This window comes from Drosophila erecta, unplaced genomic scaffold (genome assembly GCF_003286155.1).
Source record: "Drosophila erecta strain 14021-0224.00,06,07 unplaced genomic scaffold, DereRS2 tig00000000-arrow-pilon, whole genome shotgun sequence".
NCBI classification, from domain to species: domain Eukaryota; kingdom Metazoa; phylum Arthropoda; class Insecta; order Diptera; family Drosophilidae; genus Drosophila; species Drosophila erecta.
This window is the reverse complement of record NW_020825194.1, coordinates 20,326,566-20,349,138: the sequence shown is the minus strand read 5'-3', so window position 1 is coordinate 20,349,138 and position 22,573 is coordinate 20,326,566. Positions and strand designations below refer to the sequence as shown.

Sequence of the window (22,573 nt, the reverse complement as noted above, 5' to 3'; positions counted from 1 at the left end):
TTCAAACCGAAAAATCTCACAATTTTGCCTGCAAAACGTAAATTTGTATGGCAAATTGTAGTTTTTTTTGGATTTAAATACCAGGTGATCATAATCAGCAACAGGTTGCTACCGAAAACCAAATTGTAGATTTAAGATGGTGAATCAATAAATTGTAATATTAAATATAATTTAAAATTTTTCCGTTGTAAAGATGCCTTAAAATCTAATCTCTGTAAAGTACATTTAAGCTAGCTTTAAGCAAAAATATTATAAAAATTTTATGAAAATAAAACAAACCCATTAATTATTTAATTAAATTTAATATTATATAGCCTTTTAAAATATTGAAGTAACTAAATTCAAAAATAAATTATTAAAAAAAATATGTCTTTTTTACATCGAAATATTTTGTAAAACATTTTATGTTCAAATTATGCATTTTTAAATTGCACAGTCATCCATCGATTACAGTGGACTTTTATATTCGTATTTCAGCATTTTCTGGTTGGTCTTGAAAACGCCGGGTGATTGTAGTATGCGATCGCTTCAGTGATTATTTTTATTGGGTTTTCCATGATCTTGATCGCCGGCAACTAAAGGCAACCCTCAAAAAAATGATAATTTAGTTATGGGCTGTGACTTCGAAAAATTAACGCATTCTGAGGCCCGGTGAAGCATTGCCAGGCAAAGTGTCGCTTGGGGATTCCAAAATTACGTCACAAACTGGTTTCGCTTTCGCCGTGTTTGTTCTGCAATTTGCGTAGAATCACTTGGCAATGCGTAGCGCGTACTTGAGCTTCTTGGCCAGATTGAAGCGGCGGTATAAAAGCGGTGGGCACTTCACAATTGCAATTTAGTTTCGTCCAAGAAGCGCTCGTTATCGCAATGGCTCTGGTTCGTGTGAGTTGTGTAAGTCCGGCTGCTATTTCCGCTCCGATTGGGATGCACTAAATCGATTTGGTTACCTGCAGATGCTGGCCCTTTTGCTGATTGCCGGTCAAGGTCAGGCGGCGCCCGTCAAGGCCGAAGGTCGCACCTTGGGCCTTCTGGGAGGTGGATTTGGCGGCAGTGTGGGCCTTAGTGCCGGCATCGGAGTGGGTGGTGGCCTGTATAGCGGATTCGGAGGCGGTGGCTATCCTAGTGGCTATGCCAGCGGCTACCCAGGCGGCTATGGGGGTGGCTACTCGGGCTACCCCGGGTACGGCGGCGGTGGCTTCGGAGGCGGCTACTATCCAGGAGGAGGTTACTCCGGTTTCGGACACAGGCCGCACCACCACGGAGGATACTACCCGGGCGGTGGATCTTACTACAACCAGGGCGGATCTTATGGCGGCCAATACAGTCAGTCGCAGTACTCCAATGGATATTACGGAGGCGGTGGCTATGGAGGCGGTGGCTATGGAGGCAATGGCTTCTTTGGAAAGTAAAGATGCCAAATCTTGCCACCGGAATAGTAAAGTACTTTGTAGACTGTAAAATAAACGAAAAACAACCAGACTTAGTAAGCTAAACTCAAGCCACTCGAAATCCGGTTTTCCTGCTGGAAGTATTGTCCTTGGCGCTGCCTTTGTGGTTATTCTCTTACTGATTTTTATGAAGCAGACGCGACGTGCATAAATTTAATGGCCAAAGATCCGAGATTTATGCGCAAACCTGACTAATCCATTGTCTCGCAATTATCTGGGAATTCCTAGGGCTAATCTTGCTGGGAGGTTAAATTTACGACTCCAATAAGCTGCTTGGCATTTATTTTAATGGAACAGCGTACTTTACCGCTACCCTAAACACTTAAATAAACTTATACAAATATTGCTTTTATTTGTAAAAAATCTTCGTTAAATAATTGTCAACGTATGTCGTACATAAAATCGTTACTATTATTACTTAAAACTATTTACACTAAAAATGTACATATCGCTGCATACAAATCTATTTGTAACTCCTTATCCGTAGCTGCTTCGCTGATCCCTTGACCGGTAGCCTCCAGTTTGGTAAACTGGCTGCACCTGTCCGGTCAATTGCTGAATGATTCCGTTTACTGTAGTGGCCACACCTCCAACTAGTTGAGCAGGTGTCACTGGAGGCTGCCATAAAAGAATATTAAAAATATGATTATCAAGAAAATTATAAAATAAAAGATTTGATTAAACTTACCGCTCCCACGGAATCGTAGTACACACGATTGGGAACAGGTCGCCTCACTGGCGGAGGTGCCGCATAGTTGGGATCCACTTCAGGATCGCTCTGCGCATCGCCAGCAGGACGAACTGGATCTCTCAGAGGATCCCTAACTGGAACTCCAGGAACCACAGCGGAATTCAGAATTCCCGGAGCAAAGAGCGACAGCCAGGTGGCAAATGGAGCGTACGGACGCACTGGCACTGGAATGGGCTGTACAGGTGGCAGAGGATCTGACAGAAGACCTCCGCCCAATCCACCTCCTCCGTAGCCGCGACAACCGCCGGGATAGACTTTCACCACATTTACGTCGAAGAGAAAGCGACCCTGTTCATCGGGATCCTTCTGACTCTGACCACCTTTAGCATCGCGACCAAACGGAGAGCAGGGACCACCGCCGTATCCTCCATATCCGCCATATCCACCATATCCTCCGTATCCACCATATCCGCCATATCCTCCAAGATAGGGCCTGGCCAACCTCTTGAGCTTCTTTTTCAGCAGCAGTGTGCGTTCGTCACCGATGTCATCCAACTTCTGATTGGAAGCACCGGCAAACTTGGCATTCTCCTTGTCCGATTTGTTGGTGGTACTTTCGTCCCTGGCCTTGCGACTGCCCAAGGAGCTATACGAATTCCCGGAATACGACGTGGAGTAGGCCCTTCGGCGGGGATACTCGTAACTATAGGTGCGCGGATAGGCCAACGAAGAGCCCAGGGCTCCCAGAAGGAGTAGAAGGAACAGTTTCATGTTGGAAACGCGATTCTATTGCTGAAACACTTCTGCACGCTCGGCGGGATGGGCACAAACTATTCCTCTATTGCGGAGTACGCCCCAACTTATCACCTTGCCCGTGCGCGAAAAAACCAACTCGAATTTGGCAAATTGGTTGTTATTCCCTTAGAAGGCAGCCAGACACCGGCGATATTGCATAATGCCCTTTTTTATTGGCTCAATTTTTCCAGGGCATTGTTTTGATATGGTAATTCAGGCCGCCCACCCGAGCCACCGGCATCATCAACCTCATCATCATCAGTATAATCGCCCACATAGCGCAACAATAGCCTAGTAAAAACATGTTACACTCGGCAACTCATGTGCATTGACCTGAACCAAGCGATGGAAGCTCTCACCCAGCGCTGCTTTGGCCAAAACCACGTTTCTGCCAAAAATGTAACCCGAAAGTGGGTCAATGTCGAGCTTACCGGCTGCACCAAGTATCGCTAATATGGGAGTCAAGCCAATTAGGTTTTGGGGGATGCACGGATGCTTCTCACATTAATCAAATTTTTTCTCGAACGGCCACCCGATTTATGACCCTCTGCACTGTTATTAATATCTAAAAAGAGCAAATAAGCAACTATAGAGGTATGAAGAAAAATATGAATCATCTCATCGTCTTTAAATAAAACTTGAAATCTTTTTACAAGTTTAGCCCCTTTACCAAACAGGGTTTCGTTTAACATAGGAAAATAGAAATCGAATTCTCAGAAATACCTTTTAGCTAAATATTACATTCAATGGTGGGACTTAACGTTAATCGTTTTTCAAACGAAAAACAAAAAATACAGTATTTAATTTCTTTTGGATCATTGCACTACACATAAAAATGTTTATTTAAGCACATGAATCGCCCGTTAGTCATCTACGCTTACCATTAGGATACAAGTATACATTCAACTTAGAACTATGAAAACAAAACTATACAATTCTTGAAGAGTCCAAGCAGCCTCTTTGTTTGGGCTTTGGAAGTGTGATCTTCCATGGGCTACTATGAGCACAATAAAAAGGCTGAGCCGGAAAGTCTGTGCGTTGCATTCGAGGGGAGTCCACGTCCCTAGTTAGACTGCCATTTTAGGTTTGTTAGCCTCGTCCCGTTTCCGAATGGCCCTCAATCGCTGGGTGCAGTAGACCCTCAGGAAGATGGCCACGAAAACGATCAGAACGCCGAAGATGCCCAACAGCGAAATGCTGTGCTGGTATATGAAGCAGGAGAGCATGATGGCCACCGCCTGTGGGAAGCAGAAACAAATTGTTCGTAAGCAGGCAACTGATCAAACAAGCCCCTTTCCACTTTCTCAAAATAACTCACCTGACGCAGTGTCATTATTATGGTAAACACAACTGGGCCGAAGACATCAATTGTGTGATAGATAAACAATTGGCCGACCGCTGAGCAAACGGAGATCACAACCATATCAAACACGAACTTAGGATGCTGGAATAAAAATACAAAGGAACGTGAGGTAGTATCATCTATATCTACTGCTTGAAAAAACATTTTTTTTTTCAAAATCAATTGCTATTTTAAACAAAAATTCTGCTATTGTGAAAGTACATAAAACATACAGTTGAATACCAGAAGACAAGTTTAGAATTTGGGTTATGCTAACAACAAGAAATAAACAAAATTTTCTTCAGAACAAGCTACGCTATTTTTGTTAAATGTGTGATAGTGATATCAATTGATGATCATGTCGATGTAACTTTTTATATATTTACCTCTGTGGCAAATGCCAAGGAGTCCATGAATCCTCCCTGCATGGACAGCGAGGCTCCAGTGAAGATGGAGGAAAACATGTTGACGCCGCACATCATCTGCAACGGAGTCATGGAGTAGGTCTTGAAAAGCGACCCCTGCCAATTGGCAGTGAAGCTGTCGAAGACCATGTACATGGAGAGCAGGAAGATGCCTGTGAGCGTGGTCACTCCGCTGGCCTTGCTGCTGTCCGCGGAGCCGCTCATGAAGAAGATCATGCCCAGCGATATGAGCAGGGCCGTCACATACTCGTAACTCTCGTACTTCGTCTTGGACATTATTTTGCCCATCAGCATCACGGGTATAATCTTGCACGACTTGGCCAGCACCTGGGTGGGAAAGTTGACAAACTTCAGGGCCTCGTACTGGAACCATGCGCTCATTATATTCGAGAAGGAGGCATAGGAGTACTTGTACAGAGGTGCACGGTGACGCACAGGTGAGGGCTGCCATTGGAGATAGGCCAGCGAAACGAGAAAAGCCAGCAGACGATTGGAAAATACTAGGAACTGAGAATCCTTAAACTTGGCACTTTGTCCAGTGAAGTTGAGATAGTTTTGCGTCATTATCTTCTCCTGCAACACACCCCAGGTGAGATAGGAGATCATCAATCCGCCAAAGCACCATAACAGTTGCACGGCCTCCTGGGAACTCGTTCGCTTGGCTGCCGTAGATGCCGCCGGACGTTCCTTATCCGCGGCGCTGCTACCTGCATCCAATTGATCGTAGCCAGAGTTGCCCGTGATACACATATTGATAGCCTTGTGCAGGAATGTCTTGTTGCCCCTTTCCAGGTAGTTAACCCTGCCGACATATTTGTAGATCAAGTAACCCGGCACAAAGACGCAGCTATAACCAAAGCAATTGACCAGAAGCTTAAGGAACCATGCGTAGTCCGAGCTCTGCGACTCCACCAGCTGGGAAAGGGTAACATCCTGGTTGTAGTAGCCCCCTAGGGAGGCCCTCAGCAGATCCGAAAAGAAGTGTATGACCAGCAGGCTGACCACGATGAAAGAGCTGTTCAGTGTTTAAGGGCGGGATTAGATTAATTTGATTGGCAACTTCATTGGGCTCTCACCATATGACCAGCTCTGGAACCCGACTCATCTTATAGGCGTACATGTGGCGTGTTTCGGATTGAATGTACAGTGCGGCTGAGTCGACAGATTCTCCGATTCCTATTGAACCCGCGGGCGATAATGTATTCCCAGTCAAGTGTCAAGAGTTCAACAACCGGCGCGGCTCTGAAACTAGTTTTCGCATGATTTGCACACTCCATATCGGCATCATCTAATTACCATATCCCGAGTTTGTTTACAGTCGGTTGCCAGATGTGCGTGCGCTGCCTTTGGGGCTTCAGAGTGTTCTGTTGTGTTCAGGGCCGACGGAGTGGGTTACCCGGTGTACTGGGCTCGGGCAGCCGGCACTAGTTCTCAGACCAGCTGCTCAAACATTCCGCAGTTATTTGGCCGCCAGCAGGCAGTCGGAAATTGCCGAATATTTTACAATGGTAACTAATACGTTACCAGTATGACCGCGCGCCGCTAACGATAAAAATACCAAGCGCTCCAAAAATAAATACCATTCGAGGTATCCCTAATCTTTTCAATTGTTAACCGATGAGTTTCGGTCAGATTTATATTTTGCAACATTTTAAAAGCCGTCAGAAATTTAAATGTTATTTTATATTTAAGATGTCCTGTTCGCATATTAAAGCCCTTGAAACATCACTACAATCTTTAAAATAGCGCAGGAAATAAATTGTAACGAGAGCGGAAGGACTGTTGTTCAAATCCAATTGGATTATCGACGAATATTAATCGTTGATGAGAACAATCGATTTTAACTTTATTATCTCTGATTTCTGGCTTTACCGTTTGTTTAATTTTTTGTGGTAAAGAGCTGGTACTAATTAAAAAAAAAAGAAATAATAATAATTACTAGTTAATAACTACTATTACTTATTAAATTTATCCCACTTATATTAAAAAGTTATTATATACAAAATTAATCTTAACAATTGTAACAATTATAAAATAATATTAAGTTTCTTTCCCAGATGTTAATATTGGAATAATACAAAAATTTGGCACGCATCCTGTTGCGCGTTCCCACAACTTACAATCAAACGAAAGGAAATTCCGCTTGAGGTCTAATACCAGGCGCACAGCAATTTCAGGAGGAGTGTGGAATGTGTGATTCTGAGGACACCCCTTATATAGCGAATATAATGAAATCGAAAGGACTCGATGGTTGCCCATGTGTGTGTGTGCGTGCGCGAGGGGTGTGTCGCTTGACATTGCCATTGCTTACTTAGGGGTGGGTTTCGATGGTAGTGGCGTGTTCTCGGCTCTGCAACCCCTAGTGCTGCTGTGTTGGCTACTTAATGCCTTTAAAAAAGAAGTAGCCAAAACTCTTAGGCGGAGCTTCAATAATAAATAAATACAAGAAAGTCGAGCAATAACACGATTTTAAAAGGTAGAAGGATAAGCCGAATCAAAGCCATTTTATATGAATTTTCTCAATACAAATTTGAAAAAATGTTAAATTTGCTGTTAAAGAATGTACATATGTACATACCACTAAAATCCAATGCAATTACTTTCAGTGAATCTGGCTACTTTCAAGCCAGAGTCTGTGCAACACCGACAACCACTGGAACAGGAACCCGATGGCAGGGACTACGCCCCTGTGGATGGCAGGTCGCGTTCTGCCCGCCCAAGTGGGTGGGTCACAGGCACCGTCCACCTCCGAGTCCCGCGGAGCGTTTCAATTAGCGAGTACGGGCACTGGGTGGCGCCCAAAAAGAGTGCCGCACCGCCGGACTGGCTCTTTGTGATTTTTGCCAAGAACGCGGCCAAGAACCTCTGCAGCAGCAGCAGCAACAGCAGCGGCAGCACATTCAAATAGACAGACACGTGTCCATCAGCGGTTTAACCCTTCTTAAGGTAACGCCCAAGGATTACCAGGCGACCAGAAGCCGTAGCGGGCAACCCACCGCTTTTCGTTGCCATTGCGCATGTCGCGCACTAGGGCGTGATCCACGGGGCGGAGTAAAGCGTACGGCCTGCCCCGCTGGCCCACCCACCGAGTGGGCTGGGTTCTTTCACGTTACCATTGTCGAGGCCATTACATAACGGTAACATGCGGCAGCAGCGCTGCCGACGGTCCAAACCGGTTAACAGTTACGTCGTAACTAGGAGCAACCTTAGTGCACCAGGCGCACAGAACCGCCAGCCGGAGCGGCATTACTACGTCTTTACATGGATGCACCCACCCCGGTGGGTTTCCGCCACAGTTGCGGTTAGAAATGTAGCACAAGTTACTAATTCTTGCATTTAAATACGACTCGTGGTGTTTCAAAGCTAGCATATAATTTGAGGTACCTACAGTTCAGTTCGTAGTACTAAAGCTTTTCAAAAGTAATTTTAAGAAGAGTATTCACTTATTTTACTGAGCCAATGTACGCATTGCTGTGGTTTTATTATCGTGAACGCAACTGTTTAAGGCTGCTGGCAATTTAGGGGTTGCTCTTGCGGCTGCATTAAGTGCGCTGCTCCTGCTCAAGGTCGCGCCGCACACACACGCACACACACTCAAATGAAGAGAATGAAAGCGCGGTCCTGTGTCTTTGATTTCGCCCTTGTAAATGCGGCAGCATCTCGCACACTTGACAGATTTCAGTGTGTGTACTCAGACGACACGTGTATACGTCCGTCACATACTCGTACACATTCTTTCGTGGTAGATTTCGTACCAGGGGAGCATAATCCTGTGGAAGCACATCAACATGTCAGCATAATTTGGACTGTGCAACGCACAGCTGCCCATGTGTGCGTCTAATGGAATCAGTGTGCGTGCGCCGAACGCACACACATGCGGCTAAACACGCCTGTATGCAAGGGGTGGAGTTTCTGCCTCACAAGGGTGGCTGCTACCCTTCAGCCCTCATCGCGTATACGCACTGGATGCAAAAGCTCGAAAAGCTCAGCGAAGCTTACGACCGGGTTCTGGAAAAGGATAATCACCATCAGAGAAGTACAAAAAGAAAATAAATTAATCAACGTATTTTAACTAAGCATTTTTAAATTTCGTTAGGCTTTTTGGAGAAGTAGACACTAAATAATAAAATATAATTTGTGAAATAGTTTACATTCTTATAAAAGTAAGCCTTCTTTAAGAAAATATCTCAAAAAAATCAATCAATCTTTTGAAGAATGCAAACTTGTTTAATAAAAGCAGCCTAAAGTATACTAGAATTAACTACGTGGGTAGAAAATATATTTAAAATATTTATCTCTATCTTTAATTCCAGTAATAATTATGTAAAGTGTGTACTTAACATTAATTGTTGACAAAAAGTTTCTTGGACTGAACGCCATTACTTACCAATTAAAAATATCTGAATTCCATTTAGTACAACTACATCGCTGGTTCGATTGGGCCAATAATGTTACTCGACCCCGATGCTTTTTTATCCAGCTCAATAATATTAGCCAATAATTTGAGCCATTTGTTAAATTGTTTGCGCGATAAGCGCCGCAACAGCAACAGCAACGGCGGCTTTCCAATGCCACCAATGCCAGCAAGGACAGGACAATGGTGCGCCGGCCAACACTTTAAACAAAGGACAGAAGGACGAAATGGACGAAAATAGAGGGACTAGAAAGGACGAGGAGCCAAGAAGGCGATGCCTGGACAATGACACTGACAATAATGACGAGGACGATGGCACTTGCCATTGTGTGTGTCGCTCGAAATTGCCTTTGAACAAATACACACACGACTGGACGGGTGTGGATGTGGCTGTATCTCCGGCTCGAAAGTCGGACCAAACAGGGGAGGAACTACTTCATAGGTAGCTCCGGAAAGTTGTCATTGCGTGTTGTCAGCAAACTGGCGACAAAGCTTATCGCAGATGGACACACACAAAGCCGCACAGTCGGAGTCAGATTCAGATGCTTCACTTGGATACAATAGCGAAAGGGGTTGGGTGATGATGATGATGGTGATGATGATGATAACGAAGATGCGATCTCGCACTCGACCAGCTGTCCTGGCCAGTTGAAAGCTGCAGGACTACTGGACTGGCGAGCCGAGGCTTTCGCGCAAGTGCTGCAGAATGGTAATTAAACTCGACAAGTGGCGCTTAAGTCCCATCTTCAACTGCAGGTCATAAATTTGATTGTCCTTGTTTCGTCCCTATCACGGCATGCTTGGGCCCAGCCCAACTGAAAACCCGACGCGCAGTCGACTTTTCGCTTATCTAAAGTCAAAACAATTTTCATATATTTCCCAACCATAACGGGAGCTTTTTTTCATTGCCGAAGGACATGCCATTTCGCAATTAGCATTGGCGTACACAACTAATTTGCGCTGCGGGATAAGGATGACTCCGCCCCCACATTTGGGATGTCCTGCCTGCACCCACATGTTAATTAACAGCGCCGGCCATCATTTGTACTTAAGTTGAATTTTATTTTGTGAACAATTATGCTAATTTGTTAAATAAATAGGCACGCACTTCAATGCGATGCGAAGCGATGTTGGGTAATGCCCGCAAAATGGTCGCCGTTCAAGTTAAGTTTTATGGGGTCCTTTTTTATTTTACTGCCGACTCCCTCGCACTCCGACAGAGACAGTCGTTCCAATTAAGTTTGCGTTTGCCATTTAATTACTCTAATATGCCAGTCAGACAGTCGCACAGTCCCACAGTCCTATAGTCAGCTAGTCAACCAGTCAGCCAACCAAGTGAATCAACCACCTCCTGGTATTTGTGCGCGTGCCGAGCATGAAAATTAGCTTGTACAATTTTCCCCGACTTTCCCCGCGCTTTTCCCCGACTTTTCCTCGGGCTGAAGGGCCACGCCAACTCCGGACAGGCCACACCTCGAAATTGATGGCGCCATTTGTTTAGAGCAGCCATTGCCGCAACTTATCAAAGCTCTTTGACACCCACATCCATTTGTCAAGCCGTCGCCCCAATCTGAATCTGTGCCACTGCGAAATGGAATGAAAAATACAGTCCAGGCGAGTGAGCAACAAGAACCAGTCGCCTACTTGGCACATTTAATTAGTTTTAACCTTGCACATTTATATGCAAAGCAGCAGCCGCAGCTCGGGATGGAAAACTTGCTGGAATACTTAAGAAGTTGTCCTTCGAGAAGTCAGAACAAAGACACAGAGAGATGGAATTGTGATGCGAAATTATAAAATAATTCGAAATTAATACGAATTAATTATTATACCTATTCAGTGCATGTGTAGAATATATCAGCAAACATTTGAAATCATATTTCTATTCCTGCTTTTCCCAAATGCTATGTCTAGCACATATTTCATTTCATTAATCATTTTCATTTAATAAATTTTAGTATAAACCATTAGCGCTGTCACGCTTTTGAAAAAGAATGATTTATTGGGATAATTCTTCCCAATCTTTTTCACCAAACGTATAACCAAATTTTTACGGGTGGTCATGAAATTACGAAATTATCCTTGACGCACCTGTAAGGCAGCTTTATTTTTCCATGTGTAAGGACTATGATAATTTGCTTGCCAAAGCCGAGAGCCAATCACAGAGTTTTTATCAACTGGAATCTGCAGATTCCAAATTGACTGACAAACCGAGAGAAATGGAAAAGTGTCCATGTCCTCGACCCGTCCTGAAATCAAAAGCGGCGCTGCCGAAGACAAAAAAGTTTAAATGAAAAGGAGCACACTGCGGTCAGGACGATGCTGACAGGGAAATGTGAAAAGTAGCAAACAGCATCAAAAGTTTTCCGGCTTTTACTTGATAGCCCGCTCCCATCTAGTCCCTCATTTCGCCTTTCATCTTTTTCGAGTGGGCAACCAGATGAGGAGGGTCGCCAGCCAATTTTTGATTGCAACATTTCGCACCAAAGGCAAAATGTGAGCCACTGCACACAAGCGAGCAAACAAACATGTTAAAGCTAATTTTAATATTTTCCGTGACATGGCGTTCACTTTGAGTGTGCCACCGCCTTTGTTGTTGTTTGTTTGTTTGTCCAATTTGAGCGTCCGCCCATCCACATCCACATACATACCCTGTACCGTAAGTGCAGTGGATACCCATGCCATGTTACATCATTCCCTCCAGGCGACAAGTAATTTTACTTGGCAAAATGAATTGCACAAAGTCCTTTTTTTGCGATTTGTCGTGCCATCTCTTTAGCTGTCTGCTCCGGCTTTGTGGTGTTCGTCATGTGTGTTCTCGATGGGTGTGTGTTTACGGGTCCTTTTTCGTTCAGATTGGTCAGCATTTAATTTTTATTTCTTGGAACTCACTAGCTGCGGGGAAATATGACAAAAGATTCTGCTAAGCTCTGGTACTGATTAAAAAGATAAGTAATGCTAGCTGTAATGGTTTTGTAAGGATTTTCAATCATCGAGGTTCAAAATAAATTATATATAATTTCTGTTACCATTAAGTGGCCTCTTAAAACTCAAATCTTGTTACTTATTCATATAAATTAGCGGCTAAAAGATCATGTGGAAAAAGTGTTTTGTTAACAAGCCATAAAAAATTAAAAGCTCTGTATATCTTTCTTACAGGAATACCCAAAAGTAATTCCTTATGTCCTTAACATATTAAAATGTATAATAATAATAATGTACAATAATGTAATTGAAAATATGTTCCTATCAGTTATTATATTATCTTTTATAATTACATTATATTAATACACTTTATTTCGAGGTTATGCAAAATGTAAATACAAAAACCTCAGTTTTATCAGCTTCAAATCAAATGCTAATTATCATTTGCTTTTAGCCCTACATGCGTTGGGAACGACACAATTTAATTTTTTGTCGCAAAGTGCTGCTTTGCATTTCAAATGAGCCGAGCTGCCAAGACGGGCACCTCAAAATGGAAGGAAAATTCTAGGGAAAGCCCTTAGCTTATTTTCCAAGCCATCAACTGGTCTCCAGGCTGCGTGCAGCGACTGACAAAACAAATAAACTTGCTGCCGCTTCAGATGCGCTTCTAGAGGGGGCGGTGGGCGTGGCAGAAGGGCGGAGGGGGGGGGGATGGAGGGGTTTTGCCCTGGCCGTCACACACATTTGGTATGCATAAGCAGCAGTCGCACACCTTACCGCACAGCACAACATTATCCGGCGCGGAGACATTTTTCCATATTTCACACAACAAAAGCAATGCCAGACGCAACTTTTACCTCAACTTGCTGTGACATTTTCCTTTCCCCTCTCAGTGGGCATCCTCCTCGCCCTGCTTTCCCTGCTTTCCCTCCCTCCACCCACAACCGAGCGCAATTTCAAATTTAATTCGCCATTTTCAGCCAGGCAACCACCCCCAACTTGCCGAAACAGCCACCCACCAAGGCACCCACCCAACCAACGAGCCCAACTTCCGCCCACTCAACGCCATCTTGTGGTTTTCCTCGCCTTCCTCGCAGTTGCTGGCCGTTTCCTTTGGCTTTTTTATTACGTATACGGAAAATGTGGAATTCCTGAAGACATTTTACTTTGCAATTTCCTTACGAGTCGTTAAACATTTCCAGGCTCTGCCACAACAACCAGCAACAGAACCAGAACCAGAATCACAACGAGAACAGCAGCAACAACAATGGCCAAAGTTAACAAAACTAATTTAAAAATTCAAATTTGCTTTCCGCTTTTTATATGCATCACAAACTGTGCATTTATATGGCTGGGTAAGTGAGTACGTCTATATTTGTATATATTCAGGATCCAGGATCCAGGATGCAGGATGTGGGCGGTGATGTCCGCCCTTCCGTGGGCTGGTAATTTGTATTCCTGTGGCTTTCTTGTTGATCTTCTTGTTACATTTGAGTTTTTCTTTCCCTTCGACTGCCTTCGATATTTTGGAGGATGCTTTCCGCCAGCAGACACACATTCGTGTGTTTGGTGTAATTTATTTGCCTGCCAGCCGGGGTAATGAAATCTGATTGCAAAATACATATCCAATTGAATTGAATTTTGCCACTGCTAATGGAAAATCGTGCTCGGTAAATTTAATTAGGCATGGAATATGGAATATATGCAAAACATTTGGCAAAAGTCAGCGTCGACTAAAACATGTGATCCTCAACGGAATAATGCAAATTTCAGCTCATTAATATCAATCAAATGATTGATAGCACTTAGAGCCACCACCACAGTTGCTCCGCACCCCTCTCCCGCAGGACTGTTAATAAATCCTTTGACAATTGCTACATTAATGTCAATACATTTACATTCGTGACCGACCCCTTTCCTGTCACAATACTTGTACGACTCGTGCCAAAAGGACTCGTGATAAGGATCCGCACTGCGCTGCAGAGATGGAAATCCCGCATCCTGGCAGCTATCTCCGCCCGGAGATCCTGTGTCAAAGTTTTAGCTCGATTTTGCGGCTGTCTCATCAATCAATTCCGTTTAGCCACTTGTCACTCAGCCATTTTATATGGCTTACCGAGTTTTGGGTGCGACTAATTTCCGGCAAAGGGATTGGGCTAATGCGAATCACATTTAAAACACTGCCGCTAAGCCACAATATTTCACGGGGATCCAGTACAGCTGTAAATGTAATTCGAACATTGTGTTGGACACTATACTGCGTATTGGGCGGCCACTACTGCCCCGCGGTAAATTTGCAACAAATTAAAGGCCAATTAACCCATCAGACGGGCTTATGAGCCGCCAAGCGCTAGTGCGCACACACGCAGTTGCAATTATCAAATTAGTGCGGGGCGTGGCGGGTCAAGCAATTGGAGAAACAAATAATAAATTGGACGCGGAAATGCAAAACACACACTGAGCACTATAATTAAGTTGTTGACCCGGCCGAGTTGACCCGCGCTGCATCGGTTTGGGCCAAGATGCGATGCGCAAGCAACAAACGACTGACAACTGACAACTGGCAACTGGCAACTGACAGGCGCATAGGCCTCGAATTAATTAATATGTTTGCATTGCACAAGATGCAGCAGTGCAATTATGAACTGGCACGGGTGTGTCCCAATTTTTAAGTCCTCGAAATGCACTTAATTTTCCACTGATATGGATCCTCCCTTCGCGTTCTAATGTCCGTTGTGGCCTATTAAACACACCCCTTGGTTGTTTGTTTGGCTGTGGCCCACCTTACTTGGAGTGAAGCGGCACGCGCCGCTGGAAATTTTCTCCAACATTTCCAACATACCTCTGCGGTTTTCCGGACGTTTTTATAGTTCTTCTCAAATTGCTCTAATTCGTTAAGTTATAAAACCGGCCGCCAAGTTTATTTAGTTTTATTGCCACTGCGGCGGTCAATGAACCAAACGTCAAAAGGACTGCCCAAAAAGGACGACACATGCGTGTTAATCTCTAATTTGCTAGGTGATCATGTGATGTATGTATATACACATATATTTATATAGACACAACGCATACATATTCAACAGCACAGCGGGTAGTTGATAGGAGCTTGTTCCATTCGTATCCTTTAAATTGCCAGACGCCGTCGTGTTTCGAATGTCGGTATCTAAAGTTGTTTTTCCCATTTTAATGGCGCTATTTTCATTAGGCAAATGTATGTTCGACTTATCCTTTCATTTTACTCCCCAAAAATTCGACTCCTTTATTTTCGTGTGCCGCTCATTAGCATATAAAATGTATGAGTTGTCCTTTATTTGAGAGGCAGTGGTTGTGCTCGCCAGCGAGTCTGTCTGTATACACAATCCACGTTTATTGCATATTCATCATTTTAATTGCTTGTTTTCATACTAAATGACTCGATAAGGCTTTTACGGCTATTAGGCGGAGGCATCCTGCCGCTCACCAGGTGGGTCATCTGTATCCATGTATGAAGGATACGACGGGGAGCATGGACAGGTACGCCAATGGGAACCAATGTGTGTGCTATATTTAAGAAACATTTTACCAAGGTTAAGTATAACCGCTCCCTCCGTACTTCTCCATTTCGAAGATATAGCTTAGAATGCTTCAAATGAAATTAAATAGCAGGACTCCGCCAGCTTAAAGGACAAAAGAAGCAATTCACGTAGAAAAGTGCAAACGAGATGTATCCGAGGGAAAAGGCAAGAGAGGGCTCCCGATATGATTACTTTTCCTTTTGTTTTCCCATTTCGGAACTGGGGAAATCAGGAAAGCGTGGTGGAAAGAACAAAGGAATTACTTTGCCAACGAGTGAACGAATATGAATAAAAAAGTGATCAATGCAATGAAAATGATTGTCTGCTCATTGTACCGCTCCCTTCACAATTGAGCGCACAAAGTGCGAAAAGATGAAAGTTTTCAGCATGTAACAGTACTTTAATGAATAGGAAAAACAAACAATTTGAAAAACAATGGTTTTCTAAAGGGCAAAGTCCCGTGGAGAATTGGAGCAAGGGGTCCTGCAATTCGGGCATGTTAATGAATTATTCTACACCTCTTTCGTGATGGACCTACCTGAAGTCCGGGACTAACCCTTGCAGCCACGCCCACAAGAGGATCCGCATCGGCAGGGATTGCATCCACATCCGCAGGACCTGGATCCGCCAGAGACGCACTGGGGCTTGCAACATCCGCACTGGACCTTTCTGGGCTTGTCAACGGAACAGCTCTGGACCATGGAGATGGTCAGGGCAACCAGGATGATAAACTTTATATTGAACATTGCAGCCGGCTTGGGAAACTCGAAACTGTGCCAAGGCGGCATGGGGATCGACTCTTTATAGGTCCAACTTAGGGTATTGCCTTATTTGATCAGTTGATCGTTTATGCTATTTCGGGCTATCACTGCTGATTAAGTAAACATGTGGTTCTGCGCCACATTCATTATCAAAAATATATATTTGCATTAAATTTATGGGCAAACTTCGTTTACACTTCCTTTGTGAATGTTTATTGAAATATTGGTAACTTGTTCAATTAGAGAACATACCTTTTGCTGCTTATATAGAAGCACTTGCAGTTTGGAACCAAAACACAAATAAATAAATAATTGTGTAAATAAATAAATAAATTGTAAAAAGTGTAGAAAATAAGGTGAAGGTCATTAAAAGGGAAGCAATGTTTAAACGCACTACAATAATTATAAATTTAATTTAAGGGAAAGTTATTAACAGATTAAAACAATGCTGAATTACCTTCTGTAAATACAATCAGTAAGACAGTCAAAGACAAATTTTTTATTAAACAAATGTAATGCATAAGATCCTCCGAAACAGGCACAAGTGATGCATTTACAATGCAAAAATAAAATACTTTTTACCTAACTGGCTCATTTACTTACGGGTTCTACCATCTTGTTGGCGCTGTTGGTTCTCAATTTTCATAAGGCACTCGTTTTGGAAACATCGGCAGACACAATCCTTTGGTAAATCCTATAGTAAATATTGCAATTCCTACATTTTTTTCAACTTAGATTTGGACTCAGGTTCAGGCTCTTCTGTAGGTTCAGTTGCAGGTTCAGTTGCACGTTCTGATACAGGTTCTTAAAGGTGTCTTAAAGGTGTCTTAAAGGTTACTAAGAATATAACTGCCTCTTAATACTTTTTTTGCATATTTATATTAAATACACTCTGCTGTTTTAGCAGTTGCGACTTAGCATTTTATTGACATGGTGCATCTGAAAGTAAAGTGTTTGCAGAACGTGTGCTTTTATCTCTACGCGAATAACCTTGACTGGCCAAAATACACAGCCGGAAATTTTCCGTTAAAAAAAGCTTTATCACGCTGCTTCCTAAAAACAAGCTCTAAAAAAGTGAGCGATGACGCTTTATAAAATTAAGAAAAAATTCAACGTCTTAGGCGCTCTGTCAACTCTCAAGACTAAAATAATAAGAAGGTTTGGTGTTTTTAAATGTTTATTATTTTCCTTAACAAGATGCGTTTGAGGTAGTTAGTTTCCCAGTCATCTTTTAACACTTTGAGTAGCTGATGTAGGCTAAAAGATTTAGAAGGGAAAATTCGTATGGCATTTGTTAACACTTTGAGTAGCTGATGTAGGCTTAAAGATTTAGAATGGAAAATGCGTATGACATTTGCTATACTTAAGTAAGCAACAACTTACGTTTGTTACGCTCAGCTGAGTACTTCTGCAACTCGCACAGACTTTTAAACTTCTTTATTTCCAGACTGCCCTGCTTGCCATTGAGACCGCAAGGCGACGGAATGGGGAACTTGGCCAGAACAGGCCATCCAAGGAAGCACTTGCGCTTGATGAACTTCTGGCACACCCCTTTAGTGACCGGTATCAGCGCTGAACAATAAAAACAGTACAGCCAAATGAGCTTTCACTAAATATAAGTGATTAAACAGCACGTCTTACGGGTCTTTCCAGCCCTTTCCCGCTGTTGGCTCTCCTCGGCCAGAAGACAACCGTTCTGGAAGACCCGGCACACACAATCCTCGAGAGCCCAGGCGTACTCCCGCCAGTAGATCTGGCACTTGGTGGCCGGCGTCACCGGAATTTGGGGCTTGAAGATGATTGTGGCTTGGGCCACGCCAACTAGGATTGCTGCCAAGAGGATAGGATTGATCATCTCAGAGGATACTGATACTGCTTGCAGCTGCGGCTGCTGTGCAGCTTTTTATACTCCTCGAAAGAAGAAGTTGCACTGTTTGTCCAGTTGTGTGTTGAGTACGAATTTATTGATATGATAACAATATGATGATCAAATATTTGTTCACTTCGTATGAAAATGCTGGTCAATTCACTGGAGGAACTAAATTTAGCTAGACAGACAGCTTTCTGGAATGGTCCCTAATAGGTCGGTAACCAGTTTAACCCGCTTTCAAACCCCTGAAGAGCAGCCTCATAAAAAATAGCCAAAAAGCAACAAAAACCCACTTAAAATGTTGTGGCATAAATACGTGTCCACCTTTCCGGTTTTCTCTTGCTGAATAATTACACACTGTTGTCATTAGCTCATTAGAGGAGTCGTAAAGGCAAAGTGCCGGAAAAGCAGATAAAACAATGGCAAACAACTCAATTAACCCTTTTCCGCCCAAACCCCAAATGGCTGGATTATGATGATGCTGCTTAGTACCTATGCACACGAGTATATGATAATATAATAAAATAATAAGTGAAAAGTGTCGGTGGAGGGGCAAATCCTGACGGGTCTCGTATGTAATTACTTCAATTAAACCATCTGTGACAATTGCCGCAGCCGAACATGAAATTCAACTTTACTTTTGAAATTCCCAATTGAGTTGAGGCGCATTATCCTGGCAAGCAACCGCATTTATCCCCTCCCTTTTCCAGGACAGCCAGGACAACCAGGACAACCAGGCCAACAACAACAACAACCCCCGGGAGCGTCGCGTATTTTTACCTTTGACTTACCTTTACCTTTTACCTTTGCCTCGACTGCTCCCCGCTTTTAATGGGGTGACATTTATGGCACTTTATCAACTCAGAAGTCAATAATACCAGCCAAGTATCTTAAATGTGGCTTAAAACGCACACAAGCCGCCATACGAAGTGGGAAATCTTAAGGGGAAATGAAAAGCGGCCCGGATGAAAATTGCAATGCGATAAAAATAAAATTTTAAATTTATGCCGCTTATTGTCAATTCTCGGCAACAGTAATTCAAGACTTTGGGGGGAAGCTAATGCCTTTCAGCTTTGTGCGAGGGAATAATATGGCAAAAATGTAAAAACTACATACAAAAAAATATTTATTCCCATTGAATGTTTGGCAAACTAATTAATAGCTAATTTAATCGTTTCATTTCATCTCCAAGTAGTATATATTTGAATGAATGAATTACCTTACAGAATAAATAACTATTATAAATAAACAATAGCTATCCTACATTTTAAAGAATATTAAATGGTTTTCTTTGAATTTCCCAAAGGTCCAGTCAATATTGGTTGTATTTGAAACCCATTCATAACTCGAATCGATCTTTTTTCTCTCTGTACAACTCCATAGCGAAGGGCCTGATGGAGTCCCCAAGTTTGTTATGACAACTGAGAGACATTTGAATCGAGCACTTGCAGGGGGAAACTGCGGCGGGCATTAGTCGAATGGATCCCCCAGGATTAGCCAATGAGAGTGGATTTTCCCCGTCGAGGCCGCCCGCTTTTCGCCACTTTTGGCCGCTTTTCGGTATTGTCTTTCGACTGCTGACAGCTTGTGGCCTAGGGAATTTCCGCGCTGAGAAAAGTTTCGCATAATTAGGAGTATAATTTGCGAGCCAAGTCGAGCGGCTTTTTGCCGCTGACAACTTGATTACGTTTCAACAACATTGTAAAAGTTAATTGCCAGCGCAGCCTTAAAGCCTGATGAGCATTTATCACCCCGCCGAGCAAATATCCATTCGTCCCACCAAAAACCTGACACACTCCTCGCGTGTTATGCAAAAACAGGGCAAGAGCCAAAAGACACGGAAAAAGTGAGGCATTCATTAGGCCTGACACGGTGGTGGTGGCTCAGGTGGTGCGGTGGTGGAGCGTCTTGTTACCACATTTTTCAATTATAGCACATTTCCTGCCCTCGGTTTACGTATATGCATATGTATATATTTTTTTGTTTGCTTTTGTGCGAGGGGACGGCCCCTGATGAAGAGTTATTTCGTTTTAATTTGCCAACCGCTGCGAAATGTGTAAAAAGTACAAAAATAGCACTGTTTGCTGTAATGCGCAGGTGGCAAGGCAATCTCTTATCGGCATTTCTTATCGCGGCCGTGCGAGGAAGTACAAAGCGCCGAATTCCTGCTCTAATGAAGCCGGCGGTTCAGAGGTCAAAGCCGATGCAGCTAATTAGCTGCCGCTTCATTAAAATAAGTGCCCAACTAAAAAATACATGGCCCTAGTATCCACTGAGAAAATATCGGAGTAACAATGTATGCAAGATTTATTCTGACTGAATGGTATATCTTCAGTTGAAGATATGTTATTAGCTATTTAGCTGCCATCTCATGCTAATAAATATAGAACATAGCTGATTTAGCCTCATTGTTTCTCTGCGTGCATAGAAGAGGAGCTGGCCGGAAAGGTCATTTAGCGTGGCCAGCAAAAGTGTATTGTTAAAAGCCGCTAATGAATTATTTACTGCCCATTCGGCTGACCTCTGCAAGTCGGGGAAATATGGGGAAGTCCACGTTCTGGAAGTCCACGCATAACTCAACCAGTTCACACCCTTAATTAACTACCTGCGTGTTGGCCGAAAATTGCGTGTGGCTTTGCGGCGGAAGGAAATGGAATATTGGCGTAAACGGAATGGAATTATGTTTGTGAAGCATTTAAGAAGAAGCGTGACTCGAGAGCAAAAGGCGGTCCCAGAAATATCAGCACATTTCAATTACCTTGCCCGCCGAGCCGGGCTCAAAACTGTCGATTACAATAATAACACCTCGCATCCATCAATCAAGTGCATATGAATAACCATTTTAATCACTCCGAATTACCCAGCAGAGCGCACATGATGAATTGCATATTACGACGGGTGGGGGGAGGGGCTACCACATATCCATGGCTGTGGCTGCTATGTACTCGTAGGTCTGAATATGAGTTGTGGGAGTACAAACGCATTCACTTGACAATCACTTTTGTTTTATTGCGATTTGCCAGCCCAGACACCAACAACAACGGCTGGCAAAGCGAGCAATTTCCACTTGGGATAACTTGTGAGCAATTGCAATTGCCGCCGGAGCCAGGAGCAGACCATCTACGTTCACCCGTACCAGGGAACACCCGAGGAAGACAATGAGCTGTGCCAACCGAATTGTTGTGGTGCAAAAATGCGGCATATGTGAGGCGGGCAGAGGCAATCTAGGAGCAGGGGAAGGATATTGCAGCACGATGACTCAGGGATCCAGGACTCAGGATTCAGGACTCTGGATCGAGGACACAGGAATCGACTACGGAACGATTTACCAAGAAAATGAAAATTTATTGTCGGTAAATGAAAGAAAGCTCCCCCCAAGTTCGCTTCGTTTCAGTTGAGCCCAGTTGAGTAGTGTTCGTTGGCAATCAAGGTGCTCTTTGTTGGCCAAAAGGCAACTATTCGCAGTGCGTCTTCTTCCCGGCTGCAAAGGCGAAAGGGTGCCACAGTTGCAGTTGTCTATCGCCCATTGTCATTGCTTCTCGAATGGTCCAAACTTGCGGCTCAGAGGGTTTCAACAACTTGCACCTCACAGCAAAAGGGATTCTTTTTAGCACGATTTTTAGTCTGTTTTCTGTGCTTAGATACATTTTAATTGTCTTTGCTTGAACATCTCAAACAGTGGAGTAGAGATATATGAAAACAATAACATTTTGAATTAAAAGAAACATTATTAATCGTGAAGTACGAACCGTTTAATTGCTTCCCCCCTACAAATCACTGGTAGGAACTTATGTTTTAATTCTATCATATAGTGGTGATAGTTACACATGCTTTTTATTTTCAAAGAACAAATATGATAAATAAAACATATCCTTCTTTTTCTGATCCAATCAAGCTGGGCTTACGAATATGCCCGACAAATCAAAAGTCCATCTTGTAACCATTGGCCTTACAGACTGAGTAAGCTATTGGCAAGCGCTGCAGGCTCCCGCTAATGGAGATGTTGGCCAGAAATGATAATGGGCAAAACATTTAATGCACGTTATTGCCGAACCAAAAAAGCAATTTGCGGCAGCGCGCTGCCCGGATTTGGCCAAGCCCTCGGAACGGGGCTAATGCAGTGAAATATTTATTGAAATTGTGTGCTCCCCGGGGGCCAATGCGGCATTGCCTGCTATTAGGCCAGAATCGGGGTGGCATGGCGGATGGTCCTTATCCGAAATCCGACATTTTGGGCAGGGGATCAGCATCCAATGAGATGGGGGCCATCTTGGCCGGGGCTGGGACTTGTGGGAGGCGCTATTTACGAGTCTCTGCTTGGCACTTTCGGCATTATTGCCTGGCCAAA

The 22,573-nt window shown here is 43.5% G+C and overlaps 5 protein-coding genes across 6 annotated transcripts; 1 reads left to right on the top strand and 4 right to left on the bottom strand.

The window, feature by feature from the left end:
• The first annotated feature begins 811 nt into the window (after nucleotides 1-811).
• LOC6552223 (pupal cuticle protein Edg-91) lies at nucleotides 812-1,479 on the top strand. Its single transcript, XM_001979708.3, has 2 exons — nucleotides 812-891; nucleotides 954-1,479. Exons 1-2 carry the CDS (start codon nucleotides 868-870, stop codon nucleotides 1,407-1,409), a joined length of 480 nt encoding a protein of 159 aa, XP_001979744.1. The 5' UTR covers nucleotides 812-867; the 3' UTR covers nucleotides 1,410-1,479.
• A 15-nt stretch (nucleotides 1,480-1,494) lies between these two features.
• LOC6552224 lies at nucleotides 1,495-2,974 on the bottom strand. Its single transcript, XM_001979709.3, has 2 exons — nucleotides 2,137-2,974; nucleotides 1,495-2,066 (listed from the first exon to the last, which is right to left on the bottom strand). Exons 1-2 carry the CDS (start codon nucleotides 2,908-2,910, stop codon nucleotides 1,926-1,928), a joined length of 915 nt encoding a protein of 304 aa, XP_001979745.1. The 5' UTR covers nucleotides 2,911-2,974; the 3' UTR covers nucleotides 1,495-1,925.
• A 764-nt stretch (nucleotides 2,975-3,738) lies between these two features.
• On the bottom strand, nucleotides 3,739-6,263 carry LOC6552225 (adenosine 3'-phospho 5'-phosphosulfate transporter 1). Of its 2 annotated transcripts, none has more exons than XM_015154760.2 (5): nucleotides 5,998-6,263; nucleotides 5,778-5,949; nucleotides 4,663-5,716; nucleotides 4,253-4,378; nucleotides 3,739-4,172 (listed from the first exon to the last, which is right to left on the bottom strand). In XM_015154760.2, the coding sequence occupies exons 2-5, from the start codon at nucleotides 5,819-5,821 to the stop codon at nucleotides 4,002-4,004; spliced, it is 1,395 nt and encodes a 464-aa protein (XP_015010246.1). In that variant the 5' UTR covers nucleotides 5,822-5,949; nucleotides 5,998-6,263; the 3' UTR covers nucleotides 3,739-4,001. The 2 variants fall into 2 exon arrangements, with proteins under 2 accessions (XP_015010246.1, XP_001979746.1); XM_001979710.3 differs by having other exon boundaries at nucleotides 5,778-5,943.
• Nucleotides 6,264-15,987: 9,724 nt separating this feature from the next.
• On the bottom strand, nucleotides 15,988-16,353 carry LOC26526903 (keratin-associated protein 5-1). The gene is made up of 2 exons (XM_015155051.2): nucleotides 16,133-16,353; nucleotides 15,988-16,077 (listed from the first exon to the last, which is right to left on the bottom strand). Exon 1 carries the CDS (start codon nucleotides 16,338-16,340, stop codon nucleotides 16,146-16,148), a length of 195 nt encoding a protein of 64 aa, XP_015010537.1. The 5' UTR covers nucleotides 16,341-16,353; the 3' UTR covers nucleotides 15,988-16,077; nucleotides 16,133-16,145.
• A 1,296-nt stretch (nucleotides 16,354-17,649) lies between these two features.
• Nucleotides 17,650-18,210, bottom strand: LOC6552227 (salivary glue protein Sgs-5). The gene is made up of 3 exons (XM_001979712.1): nucleotides 17,997-18,210; nucleotides 17,739-17,927; nucleotides 17,650-17,675 (listed from the first exon to the last, which is right to left on the bottom strand). The coding sequence occupies exons 1-3, from the start codon at nucleotides 18,208-18,210 to the stop codon at nucleotides 17,650-17,652; spliced, it is 429 nt and encodes a 142-aa protein (XP_001979748.1).
• Nucleotides 18,211-22,573: the final 4,363 nt, after the last annotated feature.